The following is a 27,058-nucleotide window of genomic DNA, read 5'->3' on the forward strand; positions in this document are numbered from 1 at the left end:
GATCGAAATTATGCAAAAGAAGAAAGAATGTGCTCATGACAGATGTCAGGTAAAAAATTATAGTTGAAAACCAGACTGAATATAAAAGGTTTAAAGAGGAGGTGAAGGAACAAGTAAGAGAAGGAAAGAGAGAGGCTGACAGCGAACATAAAAAATAAATCCCAAAGTCTTTCTATAGGCATATAAACAGTGAAAGAGTTATCAAAGGAGGTATAGGTCTGATTTGGAATCAAAATGGGGATTTGCACATGGAGGCTGGGGTGTGGCTGAGGTATTAAATAGGCAGCGCTGTGGCACAGTGGTTAGCACTGCTGCCTCACAGCGCCAGGGATCTGGGTTCAATTCCGGCCTTACGTGACTGTCTGTGTGGAGTTTGCATGTTCTCCCTGTGTCTGCGTGGGTTTCCTCCGGCTGCTCCGGTTTCCTCCCACAGTCCAAAGATGTGCTGGTTAAGTGGATTGGCCATGATCAATGCACAGGCTTATGGGGATGGGAAGGGGCGGGGGGGGGCAGCGGGGGGTCGGGGGAGTGAGCCTTAGTAGATGCTCTTTAGGAGAGTCAGCCCAGACTCGATGGGTCGAATGGCCTCCTTTGTATTGTAGGGAATGTCCAAAGCCTGTTGCTACACAAGGACGTTACCAAAGCACAGGCTGCTTTCCTCCCATCACGCCAGTCTGCATGGCTCAGACCACCGTGCCAAGGAACCACAGCAGAGGCCCTGTGGCAACGGGAATGGAACCAACACACCACCATTAAAAACACTTCCTCATCACAGATCCCGCAGCCTGTCCACCCTGCCATGCCAACGCTGGGCACTCCTCAACTGCTTCCACACTGACTAAGGCCTTTGTGCAGCAAATTGGCACAAGTGGGGCCTTGCAGGGAACCCGGCCTGCAGCTGTGGTGTACCCCAATCAATGAGTCACATCATTGAAGACTGCCTCCTGACGGAATTCAGCGGAGGCTGAGAGAGCTCCGTTTAGTCACTGAGGAAGCTGTTGCTTGGCTTAGTGATTACTGCACACTCTAAACAAAAAGAAATGGGCAATGTAGAATCTGATGGTGTGCTCCACTCAGACTGTGACGACAGAGAAAGGAAACGTGACAGTGTGGTTAACAAGCCTGAATTAAGACTCTTGGCTCATCCAGTTAATGCTTTGCTAATTAACACCTATCAGTATAAGCTAAATGAATATCTAGTTCGAAAGAGGATTAAGAGATAGAAGGAATCGACCATTTGCTCTAGACCTCTTGAGACCCTTGCAAATATCAGCTGCCAAAGGACACCAGTCAAGGATGTGATACGTTGGATCTCTCTTATCTGTATTTTACCGATGTTAATCAAGATCACTTCCACTGCCACATGGGCAGCACGGTGGTTAGCACTGCTGTCTCACAGCGCCAGGACACATGGTTCGGTTCCCGGCTTGGGTCACTGTCTGTACGGAGTCTGCACGTTCTCCCCGTGTCTGCGTGGGTTTCCTCCGGGTGCTCCAGTTTCCTCCCACAGTCTGAAAGATGTGCTGGTTAGGTGAATTGGCCATGCTAAATTCTCCCTCAGTGTACCCGAACGGGCGCCGGAGTGTGGCGACTAAGATTTTCACAATAACTTCATTGCAGTGTTAATGTAAGCCTACTTGTGATAAAGTAGTAATAAAATAAGTAAACTTAAAGTTTAAACTCAGCAATTCCTCCCCTTGCTCCCTGTGTTATTGGCTTTGTTAATCTAGCACTCTGACACTCTCAGTAGCTCTTGCCTGCCCCAGCACCTTGCGTTACTGATTCCATTTCTGCTGAGAATCTGCTGTCAATTCAGTTACATCTGCGAACAATTTTCTCGGGTTTTGTGTATCGAATTCATTTCTCCCAGTGTCACACTGCTTGACTATGAACAAAGAACAGTACAGCACAGGAACAGGCCCTTCAGCCCATCAAGCTTGTGCCGATCACATTGTCCTATCTATACCAACCGCCTGTATCCCTTTATTCCTTGCTTGTTCATGTGTCTATTTAGATTAGTCTTAAATGTCGCTAATGTGTTTGCCACAACCACCTCACTTTTCAGAGCTTTCCAGGCTCCCACCACCCTCTGTGTAAAAACCTTCCTCGCACATCTCTACTGAACCCTTCCCCCCTTACCTTGAAATTGTGCCCCCTTGTAATTGGCATTTCTGCCCTGGGACAAAGCTTCCAACTGTTCACCTTATCTATACCCTCATAATTTTATAAACTTCTAACAGGTTGCCTCTCAATCTCTGTCTTTCCAGGGAGAACAATCCCAGTTTATTCAATCTCTCTTCATGGCTAATACCCTCCATACCAGGCAACATCCTGGTAAACCTTTTCTGTCCTCCCTCCAAAGCCTCCACATCCTTCTGGTAGCATGGCGACCAGAATTGGACACAGTATTCCAAATGTGGCCCAACCAACATTTTATATAACTGTAACATAATTTGCCAACTTTTACACTCAATGCCCCAGCCGATGAAGGCAACATGCCATATGCTTTCTTCACCACCTTTTCCACCTGTGCTGCCACTTTTAAGGATCTGGAGACCTGTACTCCCAGATCTCTCTGTGTGTCTATGCTCCTGATGGTTCTGCCATTTATTTTATAGCTACCACCTGAATTGGATCTACCAAAATGCATCACCTCGCATTTGTCCGGATAAAATTCCATCTGCCATTTCGCCGCCCAATTTTCCAGCCTATCTATATCCTGCTGTATTTTCTGACAATCTTCATCACTATCCGCAATGCCGGCAATCTTAGTATCATCCGTAAACTTGCTAATTAGACCAACTATGTTTTCTCATTTATATATACCAGAAACAACAGAGGTCCCAGCACGGATCCCTGCAGAGTACCACTAGTATTTGCTACCAAATAAACCTGTTGGACTTTAACCTAGTGTTGTGAGACTTCTTACTGTGCTTACCCCAGTCCAACGCCGGCATCTCCACATCATGAGTACCACTAGTTACAGACCTCCGTTCATGGCTGGGTGAAGAAACAGAATTAGGAGTGTATTGGTTACAGTGACTGGCTTACAGGGGAGCAATGTAGGGGATAATCTTAGGTTTAGGTGACTATGTTCACTAATCACTAAAAGAGTGTTCAGCAAGATGAATGAAATATCCAGAAACTTAACTGGATGAGCCATATAAATACTGTTGCCACTAGACCGGGTCAGAGGCTTGGGCTTTGGTGGTGAGAACTCAATACCTGACTCACTAAAGCCCATCCATCATCTCCAGGAGGCAGAGGTGTGTAAAAACAATAACTCTAACAATAGGGTTATTATATTAGGTGATTTTATAGTAGATGATTTCAACTTTTCCAACATTAACTGGGATATACATAATGTTAAAGCTTGGATGGAGTAGATTTCTTGAAATGTGTACAGGAGAACTTTTTAAATCAATATGTGAAGGGTCCAACAAGGGAGGGAGCTGTACTGGACCTAATTCTGGGGAAATGAAACCAGACAGGTGGTTGAGATGGTGTTGGAGGAGCATTTTAGTGATAGCTTGTTATGGACAAAGAAATAGACAAGCTGCAAAAAAAAAGTTTTGGATTGGAGGAGAGCGGATTTTCGTAAAATAAGATAGGACTTGGCCAAGTTAGACTGGGAACAGCTACTCATGGGAAAATCGACAGAAAAGCAGTGGGGGACATTCAAAAGGGAAATGGGGAGGGTGCAAGCCCAACATGTTCCCTCTCGGGTGATGGGTAGGAATAACAAGCCCAGAAAACCATGGATGACCAGAGTCCAGGGACTCGGATTCGAATCCCGACTTGGGTCACTGTGTGGAGTTTGCATGTTCTGCCGTGTCTGCGTGGGTTTCCTCCGGGTGCTCTGGTTTCCTCCCACAGTCTGAAGGGCATGCTGGTTAGGGTGCATTGTGCCCGAAGAGGTGCCGGAGTGTGGCGACTAGGGGAATTTCACAGTAACTTCACTGCAGTGTTAATGTAAGCCTTACTTGTGACTAATAAATAAATAAACTTCATAAAAAATTCAGGAAACAATGAGAAGGAAAGGAAAAGCTTTTAAAAAAGTACAAGGGGAGCAAAACAGTGGAGGCATTAGTGAGATATAGAAAGTGCAGGGTGGAGCTTAAGAAATCAATCAGGAATGTAAAGTGGGGATATGAGAAAATTCTGGCAGGGAAAATCCCAATATATTCTGTAAGTATGTCAATGGGAAGAGGATAACCAGGGAAAGAGTAGGGCCCATTAGGAACCAAGGGAGAAATCTGTGGGTGGAGCCAGAGGACATTGGTAGATGTTGAATGCATATTTCACATTCGTCTTCACCCAAGAGAGTGAGGACGATGGTATGGAATTCAGGGAGAGAGACTGTGAGGTTCTTGAGCAGATTGACATAGGGAAGGACAAGATATTGAAGGTGTCAGCAGCCTTAAAAGTGGATAAATCTCCAGGTCCAGATTAATTGTGACCTAGGCTGCTGTGGGAGGCAAGGGAGGAGATTGCAGGGGCTCTGACGCAAATCTTCAATTCCTCTCTGGCCACGGGGGAGGTGGCAGATGACTGGAGAACAGCAAATGTGGTTCTGCTATTTCAGAAGAGTTGTAGAGATAAACCAGGGAGCAACAGACCAGTGGTAGGGAAACAATTGGAGAAACTTCTGAAGGAGAGCATTTATCTCTACTTGGAGAGGCAAAGCTTGATCAGGGATAGTCAGCATGGCTTCGTCAGAGGGAGGTCATGTCTAACAAATTTGTTTGAATTTTTTGAGGAGGTGGCCAGATGTGTAGATGAGGGTAGTGCAGTCGATGTAGTTTATATGGATTTCAGCAAAGACGTTGACAAGGTCCCACATGGGAGGCTTGTAAAGGAGGTAAATTCACATGGGATATAGGGTAATTAGATAAAGTGGATTAAAAATTGGCTCAGTTGTAGGAGACAGAGGGTGATGACAGAAGGCTGCTTTAGTGACTGGAAGCCAGTGTCCAGTGACGTACCTCAGGGATCTGTTGGGTCCTCTATTATTTGTCATTGATAAATGACATTGATGACTATGTGGGGGGTAGGATTAGTAAGTTTGTGGATGACACAAAGATTGGACAGGTGGTTAACAGTGAGGCTTAAGACTTCTTCGACAGAGAATCTTAAAATAGTTGAGTCTGTGCTAGCTCTCTTAAGGTAAAGTTTATTTATTAGTGTTACAAGTAGGCTTACATTAACACTGCAATGAAAGTACTGTGAAAATGCCCTAGTTGCCACACTCCGGTGCCTGTTCGGGTACACTGAGGGAGAATTTAACATTGCCAATGCATCTAACCAGCATGTCGTTCAGAGTGTGGGAGGAAACCAGAGCACCCGGAGGAAACCCACGCAGACACGGGGGGAATGTGCAATCTCCACACAGTGACCCAAGCTGGGAATCGAACCTGGCGCTGTAAGGCAGCAGTGTGAACCACTGTGACTCCATGCCGCCCTGAGGATAATTCACCTCGAGGCATGGCCTGGGAGGGAAGCTGCAGAAGGTGCAACACATCAGGCATCATAACTTTGGAGGGCCTGGACTTTATTTGCCACCTTTCCATTTGCCCTTCACAGCAGCACCATTCCTTTCCACATCAAATAGCCACCTCGTGGCACAATGTGTTCTCACATAAATGTGCAGTGGCTCCAGTGCTCAATATTCAATCAACCTGGAGCTAGAACCTCAACCCATAAGGCCATTTGTTTTGACAGCCACAATGCGTTCTTGGTGATGTAGTCTAGCCCCTGGCCATATCTTTGCTTTCCTATGCAAGCCCCAGCCCACTAAAACACTACATCAAGATGGCAGAAGGGGGAAGCCAGGAACCCATTCTCCCCTTCTTCCTCCTACTCCTTCCTGCCCAAAAAACAACTCACACACCAGGCCAGAGAGGAGGAAAACCTAGGCTCAAAAGGTAACCCACTTCCACCCCCACTTTCCTGTGTATCCTACAGAGGGGTATGCGCCACCAGAGGTGAATGCAAGGTTGACGTTCGCTAAAGCCAGATGACGTGAACCTCACAAGCACCACAAACAATCCAATTAATAAACTGAAAATATCTTGAACCAACAGTGGCATATTTGATTGGTGCAAGTCACCTGATTTTGCTTCTAATTTTAAAAATGCCAAAACCTTCCCGTTAATTAGCACTAACAAATTCACCAGAGAGGTTAGAGGAGATTTCCGAGAATGTTGCCAGGACTGGAAAATTGCAGCTATGAAGAAAGATTGGATAGGCTGAGGTTATTCTCCTTGGAACAGAGGAGGCTGAGGGAAATTTAGAAACCATAGAATCCCTACAGTGAGAAGGAGGCCATTCGGCCCATCGATTCTGCACCGACATCAATCCCACCCAAGCCCTATCCCCATAATCCCACCTATTTACCTCACGAATCCCTCTAACCTATGCATGGGGCGGCACGGTAGCATATTGGCTAACACTGTCGCCTCACGGCACCAGGGACTCAAGTTCAATTCTGGCCTCAGTCACTGTCTGTGTGGAGTTTGCATGTTCTCCCTGTGTCTGTGTGGGTTTCCTCCGGATGCTCCGATTTCCTCCCACAGTCCAAAGACGTGTGGGTTAGGTTGATTGGCCATGCTTAATTGACCCTAGTGTCAGTGGGATTAGCAGGCAAATGTGTGGGGTTACGGGAATAGGGCCTGGGTGGGAGTGTGGTCAGTACAGTTGGGCTAAATGGCCTTCTTCTGTACTGTAGGGATTCTATGATTTTATCCTGAGACATTAAGGGGCAATTTAGCACGGACAATGCACCTAACCCGCACACCTTGGACATTTGATTGCGATATACAAAACTGTGAGTTAATTGAAATCCCCCATTATAACTATTCGATCATGATTGCCACTCTCTATAATTTCCTAGCAGATCTGTTGCTCTTCACCTTCTCCACTCGTTGATGACCGACACACTACTGGCTTGTGATGGCTGGCTTGTGATGCAGATCGAGCACGGGTTCAATCCCTGCACTGGCTAAGGTTCTTCATGATGTCCTGCCTTCTTAAACTTTCCCCTCGTCTATGGATAGTGATGGTAGATTTCCGTTCCATTACCTGGCTTACCACACTCTTACCACCTGCCATTGGCATGGGTTGGAAGGATTTGCACGTTGGTAATCAACCTGCTTGGCCAAGTTAGGCCAAGTTATGAATAAGTCTTCCTTGACCAACAAGTCCTCGGCTGGCTCTTGACCTCAGGGCTTCAGCCTCAGAGGCAAGGGTGCTACCCAGTGAGCCACAAGACATCTCCAAACGCATAGTAGTCAAGTCACTAATGAGTCCACTCAAGGTTGGAGACTAAACATCTTTACCCAGCGAGTGCTCAGAATGTGGAACTGAGTACTTGGAATAGTTGAGTTGAATGGCATAGATGCATTCAGGAGGAGGTTCACTCAGTGTGTTAGCGAGAATGGAATAAAAGGTTAGGTGACGAAAGGTGAGAGGAGGCTCATGTGGAACATAAACACCAGCATCGACCTGTTGGGGTCAAATGGCCTGTTTCTGTCCTGTAGATTCGATGTCATATTAGCCAACAATTAGCATGGATTATGAAAGCTTATCTGCAGAACATTAAGAAGGCAGAATTCCCTCACTGATCCCCGGGAGATTGGATCCTGGTATCTGCATGTGGGGAAGTGCTTATGATCCAATTAACAAAGGCAAATGTCACAGTGAAATGCAAGTCTGCACTTGGTAGATTAACCGGATACCTACCCAGCTAGAATTAGAAAATTACAATTGAGCTGAGTGTGCAGACATGGGGGATTGTGGTGTAGAGACATGTTACCCAATGTGTAATTGGCTAATAATTCAGAGAATGGGACTCTGTGGGAGATTGAAAGTGTGAATTTTGTCTTCAAAATCTGGAAATAAAAAAGTCGGTATCAGTAATAGTGACCTTGAAATGGTCATGATTGTTGTAAAAACCCAATTAGTTCACCAGTGGCCTTCAGGATGGGAGACACTGCTGTCCTCTGCTGGTCTTCTTACAAGTGACTCCAGTCCAACACCAATATGGTTGTTTCTTCAACAAAAGCAGAAAATGCTGGAAAATCTCAGCAGGCCTGACAACATCTGGGGAGAGAGAATAGAACAGTGAGAAGTCTCACAGCACCAGGTTAAAGTCCAACAGGTTTATTTGGTAGCACAAGCCTTTGGAGTGTCGCTCCTTCTTCAGGTTGCTGTGATAAGTGGTGTTCCTCAGGGATCAGTGCTGGGACCTTTGCTGTTTGTAATATATATAAATGATTTGGAGGAAAATGTAACTGGATTGATTAGTAAGTTTGCAGATGACACAAAGGTTGGCGGATTTGCGGATAGCGATGAGGACCATCAGAGGATACAGCAGGATATAGATCAGTTGGAGACTTGGGCAGAGAGGTGGGCAGATGGAGTTTAATCCAAACAAGTGTGAGGTAATGCATTTTGGAACGTCTAATACAGATAGGAATTATACAGTAAATGGCAGAACCCTTAAGAGTATTGATAGGCAAAGGGGTCTGGGTGTACAGGTACACAGGTCACTGAAAGTGGCAATGCAGGTGGAGAAGGTGGCCAAGAATGCATACGGCATGCTTGCCTTCATCGGCCGGGATATTGAGTTTAAAAATTGGCAAGTCATGTTGCAGCTTTATAGAACCTTAGTTAGGCCACACTTAGAATATAGTGTTCAATTCTCGTCGCCATATTACCAGAAGGATGTGGAGTCTTTGGAGAAGGTACAGAACAGATTTACCAGGATGCTGCCTGGTATGGAGGGCATTAGCTATGAGGAGAGGTAGGAGAAACTTGGTTTGTACGGAGGTTGACGAGAAACCTGATAGCAGTCTACAAGATTATGAGGGGCATGGACAGAGTGGATAGTCAGAAGCTTTTTCCCAGGGTGGAAGAGTCAATTACTAGGAGGCATAGGTTTAAGGTGCGAGGGGCAGAGTTTAAAGGAGATGTACGAGGCAGATTTTTTACACAGGGAGTAGTGGATGCATGGAACTTGTTGCCGGGGGAGATAGTGGAAGCGGATACAGTCGTGACTTTTAAGGGGCATCGTGATAAGTACATGAATAGGATGGGAATAGAGGGATATGGTCCCCGAAAGAGTAGGGGGTTTTAGTTAAGTCAGGCAGCAAGGTCGGTGCAGGCTTGAAGGGCCGAAGGGCCTGTCCCTGTGCTGTAATTTTCTTTGTTCTTTGTTCTTGGGAAGGTGATGGTGAGCTGCCTTCTTGACCCACTGTAGTTCATGTGGTGTAGATACACACTCACAGTAGTGTTCGGGAGGGAGTTCCAGGATTTTGACTCAGCGACAGTGAAGGAACGGCAATGTATTCCAAGTCAATATAATGTATGACTTGGAGGGAAAAGTTGAAGGTGGTGGTGTTCCCAAGCATCTCAGATCACGTTGAGCTTCTTGAGTCTCTAGGCAAGTGGAGACTCCTGATCTTGCCTTTCAGATTCTGTCTACACTTCCCACTGCCTCGACAAAGCAGCCAGCATGATTAAGGACCCCACGCACCCCAGACATACACTCTTCCTCTTTCTTCCATCGAGAAAAAGATACAAAAGTCTGAGGTCATGTACCAACCGACTCAAGAACAGCTTCTTCCCTGCTGTTGTCAGAATTTTGAATGGTCCTACCTCACATTAAGTTGATCTTTCTCTGCACCCCAGCTATGACTGTAACACTACATTCTGCACTTTCTCCTTTCCTTCTCGATGAATGGTATGGTTTGTCTGTTTGGGCTCAAGAAGCAATACTTTTCACAGTATGTTAATACATGTGACAATAATAAATCAAATCAAATCAAAATAGATGGGAGACAGACCTTTGGGAGTCAGGAGGTGAGTTAGCCACTGCAGAATTTCCAGTTTCTGACCTGCTCTTGTAGCTTTAGTATTTATATGGTTGTCTCAGTTAAGTTTCTGGTCAGTAGTAACCCTCCCAATACTGATGGGGTTTCAATAACTCTAATGCTATTGAATATCATGGGTGGATGGTTAGATTCTGTCTTGTTGGAAGCTGAAAGTGTGGTGGCCAGCGACTTGTGGCAGAGTTTGTTTCCATATGCAGGCATATGCAAGCACACAAGCGCCTTTCCCGATACATGTCTTGATCAATTGGGCCAATGGGCTGACGAATGGCAGATGGAGTTTAATTTAGACAAATGCGAGGTGATGCATTTTGGTAGATTGAACCAGGGCAGGACTTACTCAGTTAATGGTAGGGCACTAGGGAGAGTTACAGAACAAAGAGTTCTAGGGGTACATGTTCATAGCTCCTTGAAAGTGGAGTCACAGGTGGACAGAGTGGTGAAGAAGGCATTCGGCATGCTTGGTTTCATCGGTCAGAACATTGAATACAGGAGTTGGAATGACTTATTGAAGTTGTACAAGACATTGGTAAGGCTACACGTGGAATACTGTGTGCAATCCTGGTCACCATGTTATACAGAGGATATTATTAAACTAGAAAGAGTGCAGAAAAGATTTACTAGGATGCTACCGGGACTTGATGGATTGAGTTATAAGGAGAGGCTGGATAGACTGGGACTTTTTTCTCTGGAGCGTAGGAGGCTGAGGGGTGATCTTATAGAGGTCTATAAAATAATGAGGGGCATAGATCAGCTAGATAGTCAATATCTTTTCCCAAAGGTAGGGGAGTCTAAAACTAGAGGGCATAGGTTTAAGGTGTGAGGGGAGAGATACAAAAGTGTCCAGAGCAGCAATTTTTTCACACAGAGGGTGGTGAGTGTCTGGAACAAGCTGCCAGAGGTAGTAGTAGAGGCAGGTACAATATTATCTTTTAAAAAGCATTTAGATAGTTACATGGGTACAATGGGTATTGAGGGATATGGGCCAAATGCGGGCAATTGGGATTAGCTTAGGGGTTTAAAAAAAAAGGGCGCATGGACAAGTTGGGCCGAAGGGCCTGTTTCCATGCTATAAGCCTCTATGACCTCTATATCACTGCATAGCTCTCTGGATCTGCCTTTTACACTCTCAGAACCCAGGGTCATCAAATTCCCATCGTTGGAGCGCTGATGGCTATTCAGCCTGTCTTTATCGTACTCAGATTTTCCTCTGGCTCATCACTGGGAGATATCATCAAATTCCCATTGTTGGAACGCTGATGGCTATTCAGCCTGTCTTTATCGTACTCAGATTTTCCTCTGGCTCATCACTGGGAGATATCTCGATCCACAAGATCGGTGGGCGCTCACATGTCCTTTTTTTTAAGTGAGTCTTTTTATTGAATGAAAGAAAGAGGAAAGGATTTTCAATGCATCACCATCATTAATTTTAACTAATTTCTAAATGGCCGTTGGTTATCAAGCACTCAAGCTATCACACAATATGTATGGAATGTTGTGCATGGGAGGAGATCAAGAACAAGGTGGCATAATCTTACATTTCGAGCCAAGCTATGGGCGGCACGGTGGCACAGTGGTTAGCACAGCTGCTTCACAGCGCCAGGGACCTAGGTTCGATTCCGGCCTTGGTCACTGTCTGTGTGGAGTTTGCACATTCTCCCCATGTCTGCATGGGTTTCCTTCGGGTGCTCCGGTTTCCTCCCATGGTCTGAAAGACGTGCAGATTGGGTTGATTGGCCATGCTAAAATTGCCCCTTAGACTCAGGGGGATGAGCAGGGTAAATGTGTGAGGTTAGGAAAATAGGGCCTGGATGGGATTGTGGTCGGTACAGACCCAATGGGCTGAATGACCTCCCTCTGTCCTTCTATGATTCTAAGGAAAATCATGAAGCACTTATGATACAAAAAATAATGGAAATTTGGAACTCACTTCTCAAAAGACTGTGGATATTGTGGGTCAATGTGAATTTACAAGACTATGATAAATCGTCCATTTTTAGGTGAATATATCAAGGGAAACACAGCAAAGGCCAGATTTACGATCCAGATCAGTCATGATCTAATTGAATCAAGATGAGGAAATGCCGGCGTTGGACTGGTGCGGGCACAGTAAGTAGTCTCGCAACACCAGTTTAGGTTTATACCCAAGCTTGTGCTACCAAATAACCTGGTGTTGTGAGACTATTTACTAATTGAACCAAGCATGTCCAAAGGTTGAATGGCCTCCTCCTGTTCTTAATAGTTCTATTCCTAAAGGTTCTGTTTATGGCTGTTCCATTTTCACCATCATTCAGAGATTCCTGATGGTTTCCCATAAAGAATCTCTCGGTGCAGAAAGAGGCCATTTGGCCCATTGAATCTGTACAGACTCTCCAAAAGAGCATCTCATCCAGGCCCACTCCTCCACCACTATCCCCGTAACCCCGCGCATTTAGCATGGCCAATCTACCTAACCTACACATCTTGAGACACTAAGGAGCAACTCAACATGGCTAATCCATCTAACACGCAGTGTGGAGATTGCATGTTCTCCCTGTGTTTGCATGGGATTCTTCCGGGTGCTCCGGTTTCCTCCCACAGTCCAGAGATGTGTGGGTTAGGTTGATTGGCCATATTAAATTGCCCCATAGTGCCGGGGGAATAGCGGGGTAAATACATGAAGCTAAGGGGATATGGCCTGGGTAGGATTGTGGTCGGTGCAGACTTGGTGGGCCGAATGGCCTCCTTCTGCACTGTAGGGATTCTATGATCTTTGGACTGTGGGAGGAAACCGGAGCAACCGGCGGAAACCCATGCAGACACGGGGAGAATGTGCAAACTCCACACAAACAGTGACCCAAGGCCAGAATTGAACCCAGGTCCCTGGCACTGTGAGGCAGCAGTGCTAATTAATGCAGTGAAAATCTGGAACTCTCTATTCTCCTGCGAGGCTGGGGAGAGGGTTAGGGGCGGCAGGGGGGAGTCAATTGAAAATTTCAAAACTCAGATCGATAGATTTTTGTTAGGCAGGGGTTTTAGAGTATTTACCGGTGAAATTTTTTAAAAATTCACTCATGGGACATGGGTGTCACTGGCCGACCAGCATTTATTGCCCACCCCTTGTTGTCCTGGGAGGGCAGTTGAGAGTCAACCACATTGCTGTATAGAGGTGGCTAATGGGTGAGATACAAATCAGATAGATTTGTGGGGCTGAGTGGCCTCTGGGTTTTACATCACTAATGTGGGCTGGATTCTCCCCATGGAGGCAATAACCTGCCCAAGGACACTCAGTTTGGCTTCCACCAGGTCCACTCAGCTGCTGACGTCATTACAGCCTTGGTTCAAACATGGACAAAAGAGCTCATCTCGAGAAGGGAGCAGATAGTGATTGCGCTTGACACCAAGACCAAGTATGACATGGAGAAGCCCTAAGAAATCTGGAGTAAATGGGAATTGGGAACAAGCTGTCCACTTGTTGGAGTCTTACCTGATAGATGGAAAATGGTTGCGGCTTTTGGAGATCAACCATCTCAGTTCCAGGACATCACTGTCGGAGTCCCTCAGGGTAGTGTCCTAGGCCCAACTATCTTTAGCTGCTTCATCAATGACCTTCCTTCCATCATAAGGTCAGAAGTGGGGATGTTCATGGATCATTCTACAGAGTTCAAAACAATTTGCGACTCCTCAGATACTCTCATCCTAATAGCAATGTGGGAGTACCTACATCAGATGGACTGTAGTGGTTCAAGAAAGTGGCTCACCACCACCTTCTACAAGTTTAAAGTTTATTTATTAGTGTCACAAGTAAGGCTTACATTAACACTGCAATGAAGTTACTGTGAAAATTCCCCAGACGCCACACTCCGGCGCCTGTTCGAGTACACTGAGGGAGAATTTAGCATGACCAATGTACCTAACCAGCACGTCTTTTGAACTGTGGGAGGAAACCGGAGCACTCGGAGGAAACGCATGCAGATACGAGGAGAATGTGCAAACTCCACACAGACAGTGACCCAAGCCGGGAATCGAACCCGGGTCCCTGGCGCTGTGAGGCAGCAGTGCTAATCACTGTGCCACCATGCCAGTGAACACTTAGGGACAGGCAACAAATGCTGACATTGTTAACAAGACCCACATCCTGTGAAAATGTTTTTTTCGAAAAGGAGTCAGGACTTTATTTTAGGCCCCTTTACGTCGCCAGTGAGAAGCTGATTCACTTCAAGATTTTCAATGTTGAGGACCTTTAATTGACATAGAGACAGGTTTCCAATCCAATTTAGGTGGACAAACTCCTGATGCTGGGGGGAAGGTGATAACTTATTAAAAACATTGGAAAAAAAGAAAGCAGCCAGGCCAGCACTGTGGTGGGGAGGAGGCTGGGGGATGGAGTGGGGAACCCCTCTACAGGTTGGTCTTGGCTCTTCCTTCACCCAAGTGGTGGAGAGGACCTGTAGGCCTGACAGGAGCACTGACACCCCTTGGTGCCCGCTTCCAGGCAGTTGGCCAGCTCCCTTCCATCAACCCTTCTTTCCAGTACCTCTGTCGTACATCAAAGGGAAAAATCCCGAGCCAGCCTCCTTAATCCATGCTTGACAAGATATTTAACAAGCCTGAATGCCTGCCCACCTCGTGGGCTTGATCAGCCTTCCCAGATCCCGAATCTACGTCAGCCAAAATTCAGGAATGGGGGTCGGGAAGCCTGCAGTTCCCTTGTTAATTTGTGTCATGGAAATGGTGCAGTGCCAGAATTGGGTTTGCAATTCCACAACAGCGAAGGAACACAGGAGTTAAAGTGGAGAAGATTGCGCGTGGGTAGAACTCTCCAGAGGTGCTAAAGAACTCTGTCTTTTCTCTTGCAAAGCAGCCACTCCATGCATCAAAGCAATTAGCCCGAGTGAAGGGTGGACTACAGGCGGAGCCACTGTCATCATTATCGGAGACAACTTCTTTGATGGATTACAGGTTGTTTTTGGAACGATGTTGGTCTGGAGTGAGGTACGTCCTAAATCTTATAAAGCAACCCATTGAGCTATCAATTAGGATACAGTCAGTTCTTACCACTGTACAAACGGAAGTTCCATTAATGTTTTAAAAGTGCATGACTCACTTTTAAACAAAATAATAAGAATGTATTTCTTTCCAACCATCCCCATTATTCAGTTTCACTCCTTGGAGACTATTCCCTTAACTGGGGGGAGGGATGGGGGAGGGGGGAGTGAGTCCACGGTCTGTTCTTCCTTCTTTTCCAATGCATCCCTCATATCAGCTGCCGGGATGTTTTGCTAGGCTGCCTCTTGTCGTTTCGTCCCCACCTCCAGGGAACACACCACAGCACGTCCTTTCTATTAATGATCCCGGGATTTCCCTGCACGGTTTTGGCTCTCCGGCCAGGAGGTCCTGGGCTTGACCCTGGCTGCCACACCCTCCCCTTGCATTGTGTCCTCAACTCGGGTCCTGGAACACCTGGGCTACGGAGGGCAAACGATCTGTCAGGGCAAGATCTCACTCTTTCTCCTTCTCCCTCTCTGTCTCTCTCTCTCTCTGTTGAGCTGTATCCAGTGAGCCCACATTCCCCCCTTTCTACAAAGTTGTGTGTGAATAGGATTGGATTCAGCATCATGGTCAGATAACTTGGCGGGACACACTGCCCAATGTGACATGTGTGGGAATACCCAATGCCCCCTGGTATCAGGTGACAGAGGGCAGCAAGGGTCTGTGGTCCATACTGCCTCCGGAGAGGGCAAATTTCAAAGATAAAACAAACCTGCCTGTAGTTTAAGATAACAACCCACGACAAGTGTTAATATAGCAGCAGATTTACAAGATATTTTGGCAATAAAATGAGGAGAGACTTTTCTTCTTAGGTTATTTGCAATTCAGAAGGAGACAAAAACTAAACTTATGTTGTATAAAGTTTGAAAAACTGAAATGAAAGGTTTGCATCAATGCAAAGTGCTGCCTCTGCTCCCCACAGGCAGTTAAATTGTATGCAAAAAGATGGGCCAAACAGGAAGTGAGTGAATTGTTTGGCCTGTTTTATTGGTACTGGGATGAATGTTGGCCAAGCACACCAAGTGGGCACTCTTAAAGTTTTTAAAGATGCGACTAGAAATATTTTCTTCTTCTTTACTGTGAACAATAGTTAAAGTTAATTAGTCACAAGCAGGTTTACATTAACACTGCAATGAAGTTACTGTGAAAGTCCCCGAGTCGCCACACTCCGATGCCTGTTCAGGTACACTGAGGGAGAATTTAGCACGGCCAATGCACCTAACCAGCACGTCAGTCAAACTGTGGGAGGAAACAAGAGCACTCGGAGGAAATCCATGCAGACACAGGGAGAAGGTGCAGACTCCGCACAGAGACCCAAGCCAGGAATCAAACCCGGGTCCCTGGCACTGTGAGGCAGCAGTGCTAACCACTGTGCCACCGTGCCAGCCTCCAAAGCCTCCTTGGTTCTGAACACCTCGATTAAATCTCCTGTTCACCTCTTAAGCTGAGAGGACAACAATTCCAATTGCTACAATCCCTCCATTAGGCTCAAGGATTGGTCGAGGAAGGACAGTTGTGTCTCTGACTGTACAATCGCTGACAGGACAGTTGCCAATATCGGGACACAGCGTGCCCTGTGTTTTCATGTCGTTTGGGTTTGCTGAGTTTGTGAAGATTTTGTCATTGATTTTGATGTTATTTTTTTCCCTGTTCCCGGACCAGTTGATCACGCCTCACGCGATCCGAGTGCAGACGCCTCCACGGCACATCCCGGGAGTGGTGGAAGTCACGCTATCTTACAAGTCGAAGCAGTTCTGTAAAGGAGCACCGGGGAGATTTGTCTACACAGGTTAGTGTTGTGTTCTGTGGCTATACCGCCTGGTACACCTGCACTCACAAGTCTCCTATGCTAGAGGAAAGGTCAATACTACAAAGCACCCACCTCAACACAGGCCCACAGATCACACTGCACAAAGGGAGTTCTGCAGAGGTTCGAGAAGGGAGGTCACCACCATCTTCTCATGGGTAACTAGGGATGGGTAATAAATGCTGGTCTAGCCAACGACACCCATATCCCATAAACAAATTGTTAAAAAAGACCATTCATCCTATCCAGCCTGTGTCAGCTCTTTAAAGGAGCTACAAAATCAGCCCCATTATAGGATCATAGGACTTCGGAGCAAGAGTAGACCATTCAGCCCTTCGAGTCTGCTCTGCCATTCAATAAGATTTAGTGTGGTCTCAACTCCACTTACCTGCCTGCTCCCCCATAGCCTTTGACTCCAATTCGATCAAAAATCCGACCAAACGCACTCTTCATAGAATCATAGAATTCCTACAGTGCAGAAAGAGGCCATTAGGCCCATCGAGTCTGCACCGACCACAATCCCACCCAGGCCCTACCCCCATATCCTACATATTTACTCACTAACCCCTCTAACCTACGCATCTCAGGACACTAAGGGCAATTTTAGCATGGCCAATCAATCTAACCCGCACATCATTGGACAGTGGGAGGAAACCGGAGCACCCGGAGGAAACCCACGCAGACACGAGGAGAATGTGCAAACTCCACACAGACAGTGACCCAAGCCGGGAATCGAACCCAGGTCCCTGGAGCTGTGAAGCAACAGTGCTAACCACTGTGCGACCGTACCGTACCGGAGAAGAATCCCAATGTCTCCAATCTTGAATTAATCCAATGACCCATTCTCCACTGCTTTATCTCATTTTTATCCCATAGCCCAGATCTCTTGTCCCCCGTTTTAGGTATTCAGCCAATTTTGTTTGCAAGATGCTATTGAATCTGCTTTCACCTCGTTTCATAGAATTATAGCATCCCCACAGTGCAGAAGGAGGCCATTCAGCCCATCATACCTACACCGACAACAATCGAACCCAGGCCCTCTCCCCATAAACCCACATATTTACCCTGCTAATCCCCCTGACACTAATTTAGCATGGCCAATCAACCTAACCCGCACATCTTTGGACTGTGGGAGGAAACTGGAATTCCCAGAGGAAACCCACTCAGACATGGGGAGAATGTGCAAACTCCACATGGACAGCACATTCCAGATTGTAATATAACTCGCTGTATTGAAGAAAATGACTCTCCATCTCCCCCTCTGGTCTTTGTGCCAATTATCTTAAATCTATTACCATCCTTCCACCAGTGCGTACAGTTTCCTCTTTGTGCGTCTATCGTGACCCCTTTGTAATTTTGAACACGACAATTAAATCTACTCTTAACCTTCTCTGCGATAAGGAAAAGAATCCCAATGTCTCCAAGTAGCCAAAGACACTTAGCAATCCTACTCGAAGTGGCGCTGCATGTCAGTTAGCCATGTCAGTCAGTAGGTCTGCCTCTAACTTCTCAGGGCAATGAGGGATGGGCAATAAATGTCGGCCTTGCTGCGATATCCACATTCTGTGAGTTAATAATGCTAAAAGTGGAATAAGGATAGTGCAAGCACCCCTTAGCAAACTTCACCGCCGTCAATCAGATGTTAGATTAGGAAGAGAGTCAAGGCGGGGAATGGGGGGAGCATTGTCATTGGATGATTGAAGAGTTTAAAGTTTATTTATTAGTGTCACAAAAAGGCTTACATTAACACTGCAATGAAGTTACTCTGAAAATCCCCTAGTCGCCACACTCCGGCACCTGTTCGGGGACAATGGGTGGCACGGTGGCACAGTGGATAGCACTGGTGCCTCACAGTGTCAGAAATCTGGGTTCGATTCCTGGCTTGGATCACTGAATCTGCACGTTCTCCCCGTGTTTGCATGGGTTTCTTCCGGGTGCTCCGGTTTCCTCCCACAGTTAGAAAGACGTGCTGGTTAGGTGCATTGGCTATGTTAAATTCTCCCGCAGTGTACCCAAACAGGCGCCGGAATGTGGCGACTAGGGGATTTTCACACTAACTTCATTCCAGTATTAATGTAAGCCTACTTGCGACACTAATAAATAAACTTTAAACTGAGGGAGAATTTAGCGCGGCCAATCCACCTAACCAGCACGTCTTTCGGACTTGGGAGGAAACTGGAGCACCCGGAGGAAACCCATGCAGACACTGGGAGAACGTACAGACTCCGCACAGACAGTGACCCAAGCTGGGAATCGAACCTGGGTTCCTGGGGCTGTGAGGCAGCAGTGCTAACCACTGTGCCACCATGCTGCCCTGAGGGAGGAATAGAAAGGTGTTTACTCTGCTGTCATAGATTCATCTTATGTTTGGATCCAAGAGGGGTCCTGATACCATAAGTAGAGGCTGGGCAGTGGCTTTAGCACTGACCATGATGGACACTAATTGAACTGATCAGCATTGAAGTAATGACCAGTGCTGCCATTGTTATAGATTGTCTTTCCCACAGGGTTGTTATCATTTTATCTCCTGTCATGTCAGACTGCTTTGATGGTGACCTTTAGGTTGTAATATAAAGTCCTGCTGGTTAGGGCCGCAATGAAACTCCAATTTAGAAACATAGAAAAACTACAGCACAAAACAGACCTTTCGGCCCCACAAGTTGTGCTGAACATATCCCTACCATTTAGGCCTACCCATAACCCTCCATCCTATTAAGTCCCATGTACTCATCCAGGAGTCTCTTAAAAGACCCTATTGAGTTTGCCTCCACCACCACTGATGGCAGCCGATTCCACTCGCCCACCACCCTCTGTGTGAAAAACTTCTCCCGAACATTTCCCCTGTACCTACCCCCCAGCATCTTAAATCTGTGTCCTCTCGTAGCAACCATTTCAGCCCTGGGAAAAAGCCTCTGAGAGTCCACCCGATCTATGCCTCTCAACATCTTATACACCTCTATTAGGTCTCCTCTCATCCTACATCTCTCCAAGGAGAAAAGACCGAGCTCCCTCAGCCTATCCTCATAAGGCATGCCATTCAATCCAGGCAACATCCTTGTAAATCTCCTCTGCACCCTTTCAATCTTTTCCACATCCTTCCTGTAATGAGGCGACCAGAACTGAGCACAGTACTCCAAGTGGGGTCTGACGAGGGTCTAATATAGCTGCATCATTATCCCCGGACTCCTAAACTCAATCCCTCGATTGACAAAGGCCAGCACACCATACGCCTTCTTAACAACCTCCTCCACATGCGGGGCCGATTTTAGAGTCCTATGGACCCGGACCCCAAGGTCCTTCTGATCCTCTACCGTACTAAGAGTCTTTCCCTTTATATTGTACTCCTTCATCCCATTTGACCATTTCTAACCATTAGATTTGTCAGAATGATTTGCTTTTGTCAAGCTGTCCACAGTCCCTCGCAATATCACCGGACAATCTGTTCGTACGGTGTCGAGGAGCCAATAGTTTGAAAAATAGATTTGCTTATGAAATGTATAATTCAACAGACTTGCTGTTACGAAAAGGAAAATCTACCAACCCAGCAAGTCGGTTACAAAGGGGATCAACACTGAGTATTGACAAAAGCAGAATGAGTAAATCAGGCCGCCTTCAAGGGAAGTGTATTAACCCCTTCAAAGGATTCATTCTCTTTGCTGTTCATATTAAAATGGGTCACCCTGTTTATTCAGAGTGGTATAAGGTAAAGATTCGCTTGCAAGGCACTTGGTTGAATATTTGTATGGATTTTCAGTCATAGATTGTTCTCATTTCAGATATCCAGTTTTACCAATTGACTCCAAATAACAGCAAAAAAACTTGTCTTTCTGTCATACTTTTGATGTAGGAAAATGCCCTGGATCACTTCACGGGGTGGGTGGGGCATTAATAGACAAAGAGGTTTTAGACTGAGCACAGCTCAGGGGTAATGATGGCCTCGTGGTATTATCGGGAGACAAGTAATCCAGAAACTCAGCTAATGTTCTGGTGACCCAAGATCAAATCCCGCCATAGCAGATGGTAGAATGTGAATTCAATAAAAAAAATCTGGAATTAAGAATCTACTGATGACCACGAAACCATTATCGATTTTTCGGAAAAACCCATTTTGTTCACTTTAGGGAAGGAAATCTGCCGTCCTTACCTGGTCTGGCCTACACGTGACTCCAGAGCCACAGCAAGGTAGTTGATCCAAGGGCAACTAGGGGTGGGCAATAAATGCTAGCCAATCAGCAACACCCATATATCCCATGAATGAATAAGGAAAACATCAGGGGTGTAGAAGGAGTACAGTGAAGGTTTACCAGGCTGATTCCTGGGATGGCAGGGCTGTAATATGAGAAGAGATTAAGTTGGTTAGTAAAATATTCAATGGAGTTTATAAGAGTGAGGGGGCATCTCATAGAAACTTATCTAACAGGGTTAGACAGGGTAGATTCAGAAGAATGTTCTCAATGGTAGGGGAGTCCAGAACTAGGGGTAATAGTATGAGGAGAAGGGGTAAACCTTTTAGAACTGAGGTGAGGAGAAATTTCTTCAGCCAGAGGGTGGTGCATCTGTAGAATTCACTACCACAGAATATAGTTAAGGCCAAATATTTTTGTGATTTCAAGAATTAGATATAGCTCGAGGGGCTAAAGGGATCAAGGATATGGGGGGGAAGAGGGAATCAGGATATTGAATTTGATGATCAGCCATGATCAAAATGAATGATGCAGCAGGCTCGAAGAACCAAATGGCCTACTCCTGCTTCTAATTTCTGAGGTATCAGGAAAGTTGACCAAAAGCTCGGTCAAAGAGCTAAATTTTAATGAGTGACTTAAAGAAGAAGATAGATGGAGTGAGGCAGGGGAGGGAATTCCAGAGCGAGGGCTGAGGTAGCTGAAGGCAAAGCCGCCACTTGTGAGGTGAAGTGATGCACAACATAACCAGCAATGGTAAGTCGGGCTGCATTCGGCATTTGCACAACTCAACATGTTCCCCCCCCGGCCCACCGGCCAACTTAACATTTTTAACTGCCCACAATGGCTTGCCCCCTGTTTCCTGCTCAGCAAATTTAGGTCAGTTTGACCTCAGTTTCGCATTGTGGACCCAGGCCTAACATCAGATGGGATCCTCAGCAACCACCTTGGGGGAAACTGAACCCACAGCTGTAAGGGCAGCGCGCAAACCCACACCGCTCTCACTGTTTGAAAATAATCGAATGCCAACATTGTGATTTAAAATGGAGGTAGACACATCTGGGTCAGTCATGGAGCTTGCCTGCTGGCCAGTTGCCCATGTCCAATGGCCAAAAGGCAGCTCCGGGTTTTCTAGGGCCTGTCCCTCCCAGCCATCGACTCTGTCTACACTTCCTGCTGCCTCGGAAAAGCAACCAGCATAATTAAGGACCCCACGCACCCCGGACATTCTCTCTTCCACCTTCTTCCATCGGGATAAAGATATAAATTCTGAGATCACGTCCCAACTGACTCAAGAACAGCTTCTTTCCTGCTGCCATCAAACTTTTGAATGGACCTACCCTATATTAAGTTGCTCTTTCTCTACACCCTAGCTATGACACCACATTCTGCACCCTCTCCTTTCCTTCCCCCTTTGTACTCTATGTACGGTATGCAATGTCTGTATAGCACGCAAGAAACAATGCTTTTCACTGTATACCAATACATGTGACAATAATAAATCAAATCAAATCAAACAGAATCAATTCTCTGTGCAGTATCACGGATTTCTTCTCTGAGGGACAACACACACAGGGACAGATTGCTGGGTTTAGGCCTCAGGCTGATGACAGGCAGGGGCATTGTCAGAGGAATGTGGGTAACAGGTGGTGGGGTGGGTGTGAACATGACTGAGGTGGGATGGCAATTGTCACAATGGTTTTTGGAGTCAGGAGGATCTCGAGCACTGACTTACATCGTGCCTTGCCTTCAGTTCGCTCAAGTGCCAAGGTGACATCAATGGTGAGATGATTTGATCTGAAAGCTCATGAGAATCATAGAATCCTTACAGTGCAGAAGGAGGCCATTCAGCCCATCGAGTCTGCACCAACCACAATCCCACCCAAGCCCTATTCCCGTAACCCAACATATTTACCCTGCTAATCCCCCTGACACTGAGTAGCAATTTTGCGTGGCCAATCCACCTAACCCACACATCTTTGGATTGTGGGAGGAAACCGGAGCACCCGGAGGAAACCCACGCAGACACGGGGAGAAAGTGAAAACTCTACACTGACAGTGACCCAAGGCCGGAATTGAACCCAGGTCTCTGGCACTGTGAGGCAGCAGTGCTAACCACTGTGCCCTCCTGCCGCCCCATAAGAGTGAGATGTATAGTTTGTAATATTTATAGAAAGATCAATATTAGATCCAAAAATCTGTTGTATTTTTCAAGAGAAACTATTTAACTTCGTGATACAGCCTTGAGTCTTGGTGCTTGAGTTGCTTTGTTAGACTAACTTAGACTAACTCAAACCTCACTTAGACCCTGCTGCGGGATGCTCCAAATGGTCCACACCAAGCTGAAGTGTGCACCAGGCCAGGGCGAATAGTTTTGACAATATGGATGGAGGCCATTTGACCCATCATACCTCTGCTGGCTCTGTGAAAGAGTTATCCAATTATTAAGTTTTAAGTTTATTTATTAGTCACAAGTAAGGCTTACATTATCACCACAATGAACTTACTGTGAAATTCCCCGAGTCGCCACACTCCGGCACCTGTTCGGGTCAATGCACCTAACCAGCACGTCTTTCAGAACATGGAAGAAAAAACCGGAGCACTCGGAGGAAACCCACGCAGACACAGGAAGAACGTGCAGACTCTGCACAGTGACCCAAGTTGGGAATCGAACCTGGGTCCCTGGCGCTGTGAAGCAGCAGTGCTAACCACTGTGCTACCGTGCCACCCCACTCCCTGGCTCTTCCCCACAGCCCTGCCAATTTTCCTTTCCAATTCTTTATCCAATTGTTTTTGAAAGTTCCTGTTGAACCTTCTGCCACCATCCTCTCAAGCAGCGCCATCCAGATAATCACTTGGAAGCAGTTGGATAGAGTACTTAAGGTAAAGGGGATCAAAGGATATGGAGGGGAAGGGGAGATCAGGCTACTGAGTTGGATGATCAGCCATGATCATAAAGAATGGTGGAGCAGGCTTGAAGAGCTGAATAGCCTCCTCCTGCTCCCACTTTTCTATGTTTTGATAACAATTTGTTCAGCAGAAAGCATTCTCTTCATCTCCATATCATCTCCAATTATCTTGAGTGTGTCATCCGGACCTTCTGAAAATGCAAACAGTTTCTGTGTACTAACTTTATCAAAACCTTTCATCATTTTTAATGCCTCTTTCACCTTCTCTGGTCTAAGACATTTAAGGGGCATCTTGACAAATACATGAATAGGATGGGAATAGAGGGATACAGTCCCTGGAAGGGTAGGGGGTTTTAGTTCCGTCGGGCAGCATGGTCGGTGCAGGCTTGGAGGGCCGAAGGGCCTATTCCGATGCTGTAATTTTCTTTGTTCTTTAAGGAGAACAATCCAAGCTCCTTCAGTGTCTCAATGTAACTGAATTCCCTCTTCCCTGCTACCATTCCCATGAACCTCCACTGCCACCTTCTCCAAGGCCTTGACGTCCTCCCTAAACTCTACTGCCTCAATTAGACACAGTGACCGGTATGTTCTCGCCATTCCCTAGCGGGAGCTTCTGGTCCCGTCAACAGTGCACCCCCTCCCCCCCCGACCCATGGGTGAGTTCCCTTGTGGTGTAAAGTGCAAACGATGGGAAACCCCATCGACAGCACTGGATGGGAAGATCCCACTGGTCCATGGCGGGCTACCACTACCGCTGCAGGATGGCGAAGGGACGGAAAATCCTGCCCAATATTCCAGCGGACATCCAAACAGTGATTTATAATAGGCAGGATTCTCCAGTCTCGTCCATGACCCCGAACCCCCCCCCCCCCCACCCTCCTCCCCTCCCACTGTGAGTGAGATCCATTCACTTCCAGCGGTGCCGGAAAATCCCAGCCGCGAACGAGGGCGGAGGTTTTCGGTGAATATGTTTTGCGTGCGTTTTAGACCTCTTCGCATTTTGGTGGATTTCTTACTGGTTACCATCACAACAAAGCATTGTTCGTTCTGTGACAGTAATGATTCATGTGTGAGTAGTTTTTATTATAACAAGCTTTATCACAGTGACTGAATTGGTCTTCCATTTATATTCGATGATATGCAAATAATACAACCTGGTTGCTAGGCTTTGCCTCTCTCCGAGAATCCTCCCTAATGGCGGAGAATGCAAGTCCTGAAGTAAGGAATGCCAGGCCCTTGTGTGACTCTAATGTTCCTGAAATACCATGTTGAAATAATCTGGGTCTATTCTTATACAGCCCTGGCCTGTGCTTGCAGAATACAAAGTTTGCATGTTTACCTGAGGCCATCATTTCTGATCTCGCCCTTCATGGTGTCACTGGCAAGATGTGGAGATGCCGGCGTTGGACTAAATCAGTATTCTGTAACTTGATTTTTGTGTCTCTGTGCCCTGTTTGAGAGCACATTTCCACTCCATCTGACGAAGGAGCAGTGCTCCGAAAGCTAATGGTATTGCTACCAAATAAACCTGTTGGACTTTAACCTGGTGTTGTTAAACTCTTACTGTGGTCACTAGCAAGGCCAGCATTTGTTGTCCGTCCCTAATTGCCCTTGAACTGAATGATTTATTATCCCATTTCAGAGGAAATTTAAGTGTCAACCAGTGACATGCCGGCAGGGCGGCACAGTGGTTAGCACTGCTGCCTCACAGCGCCGGGGACTCGGGTTCGATGCCCAGCTTAGGTCGCTGTCTGTGCAGACGGAGTCTGCATGTTCTCCTTGTGTCTGCGAGGATTTCCTCCGGATGCTCCGGATTCCTCCCACAGTCCGAAAGACTGGTTAGGTGCATTGGCCATGCTAAATTCTCCCTCAGTGTACCCGAACAGGCGCCGGAGTGTGGAGACTCAGGGATTTTCACAGTAACTTCATTGCAGTGTTAATGTAAACCTGTGACGCTAATAAATAAACTTTAAACTTTAAAACTAATGCAGTGGCATTTTCACTGGACTAGTTATCCAGAGACCAGGGTAATGCTCTGGGGATCCGGGTTCAAATCCCACCACGGCTGATGGTGAAACTTGAATTCAATAAAAGGATCTGGAATTAAAGTCGAATGATGACCATGAAACCATTGTCAATTGTCATAAAAACTCATCTGGTTCACTAATGTCCTTTAAATAAGGAAATTTGCTGTCCTTACCCTACATGTGATTCCAGAGCCACAGAAATGTGGTTGACTCTTAAATGCCCCTCTGAAATGGCCTAGCAAGCCATTCAGTTCAAGGGCAATTTGGGATGCTCAATAAATGCAGCGACGCCTACATCCCATGGGCGAATTAAAAAAAACATTGCTGTGGGATTGGAGTCACATGTAGACCAGACCAGGTAAGATTTCCTTCCCTCAAGGACATTAGTGAACCAGATGAGTTTATACATTGGCAATAGCTTCATACTTTCAATTTTGCATTTATGAACTGAATTTAAAATTCCACCAGCTGCCATGCAGGATTTGAACCCATGTCCCCAGAGCCTTAGCCTGGGTCTCTGGATTACTAGCCCAGTGATATTGCCACGAGTGTAAGTTCATTTATTAGTGTCACAAGTTGGCCTACATTAACACTGCAATGAAGTTACTGTGAAAATCCCCTGGTCGCCACGCTCTGGAGCCTGTTCGGGTACACTGAGGGAGAATTTAGCATGGTCAATGCACCTAACCAGCATGTCTTTTGGAGTGTAGGAGGAAACCAGAGCACCTGGAGGAAACCCAAGCAGATATGAGGAGAACGTGCAGACTCCGCATAATCAGTGACCCAAGCCGGGAATCGAACCTGGGCCCTTGGCGCCGTGAGGCAGCAGTGCTAACCACTGTGTCATCATGCCGCCCCTTCTTTAACACTCAATCAAGAACTGAAGGGGTAATTGGAGCTCAAAGAGGCGGCATTGCATCCGCCAATCTTACCCTACTCTTGATACCACCTCACACAAAAATAAACAGGGTCAGGGCAGTGGCGGGGGGGAGGATGGTGAAGGGAAGCGGGCTGGGTGCGAGCTGATTGTTGGTGTGATCTGATAGCATTAATCAGGATTGGTATTGTGTTTAGTTTTTGGGTGTCTAACTTAGAGGGCAAGGGCACCGACTTTCTGGCAGAGGCCAGAGAACACCTCGGTGATCAGATGGGCTTGGTGCTGTCCCTGGGAGGGGTGGAGAACTCCCTTCAGTCCCAAATATTCCACTGCTCA

The 27,058-nt window shown here is 46.5% G+C and overlaps 1 protein-coding gene across 2 annotated transcripts in view; it reads left to right on the plus strand.

Annotated features, from left to right (window-relative positions):
• LOC144500844 (transcription factor COE3-like) overlaps positions 1 to 27,058 on the plus strand; it is a 174,934-nt gene that overhangs the window by 59,482 nt on the left and 88,394 nt on the right. The window contains exons 3-4 of one of the 2 annotated variants that reach the window (XM_078224323.1): positions 14,731 to 14,864; positions 16,584 to 16,710. In XM_078224323.1, coding sequence (XP_078080449.1) covers positions 14,731 to 14,864; positions 16,584 to 16,710 — 261 coding nt within the window. The remainder of the gene's footprint in view (positions 1 to 14,730; positions 14,865 to 16,583; positions 16,711 to 27,058) is intronic. The other variant, XM_078224330.1, reaches the window with a different exon arrangement.

The sequence above is a fragment of the Mustelus asterias genome, chromosome 1 (genome assembly GCF_964213995.1).
Source record: "Mustelus asterias chromosome 1, sMusAst1.hap1.1, whole genome shotgun sequence".
Lineage (NCBI taxonomy): Eukaryota > Metazoa > Chordata > Chondrichthyes > Carcharhiniformes > Triakidae > Mustelus > Mustelus asterias.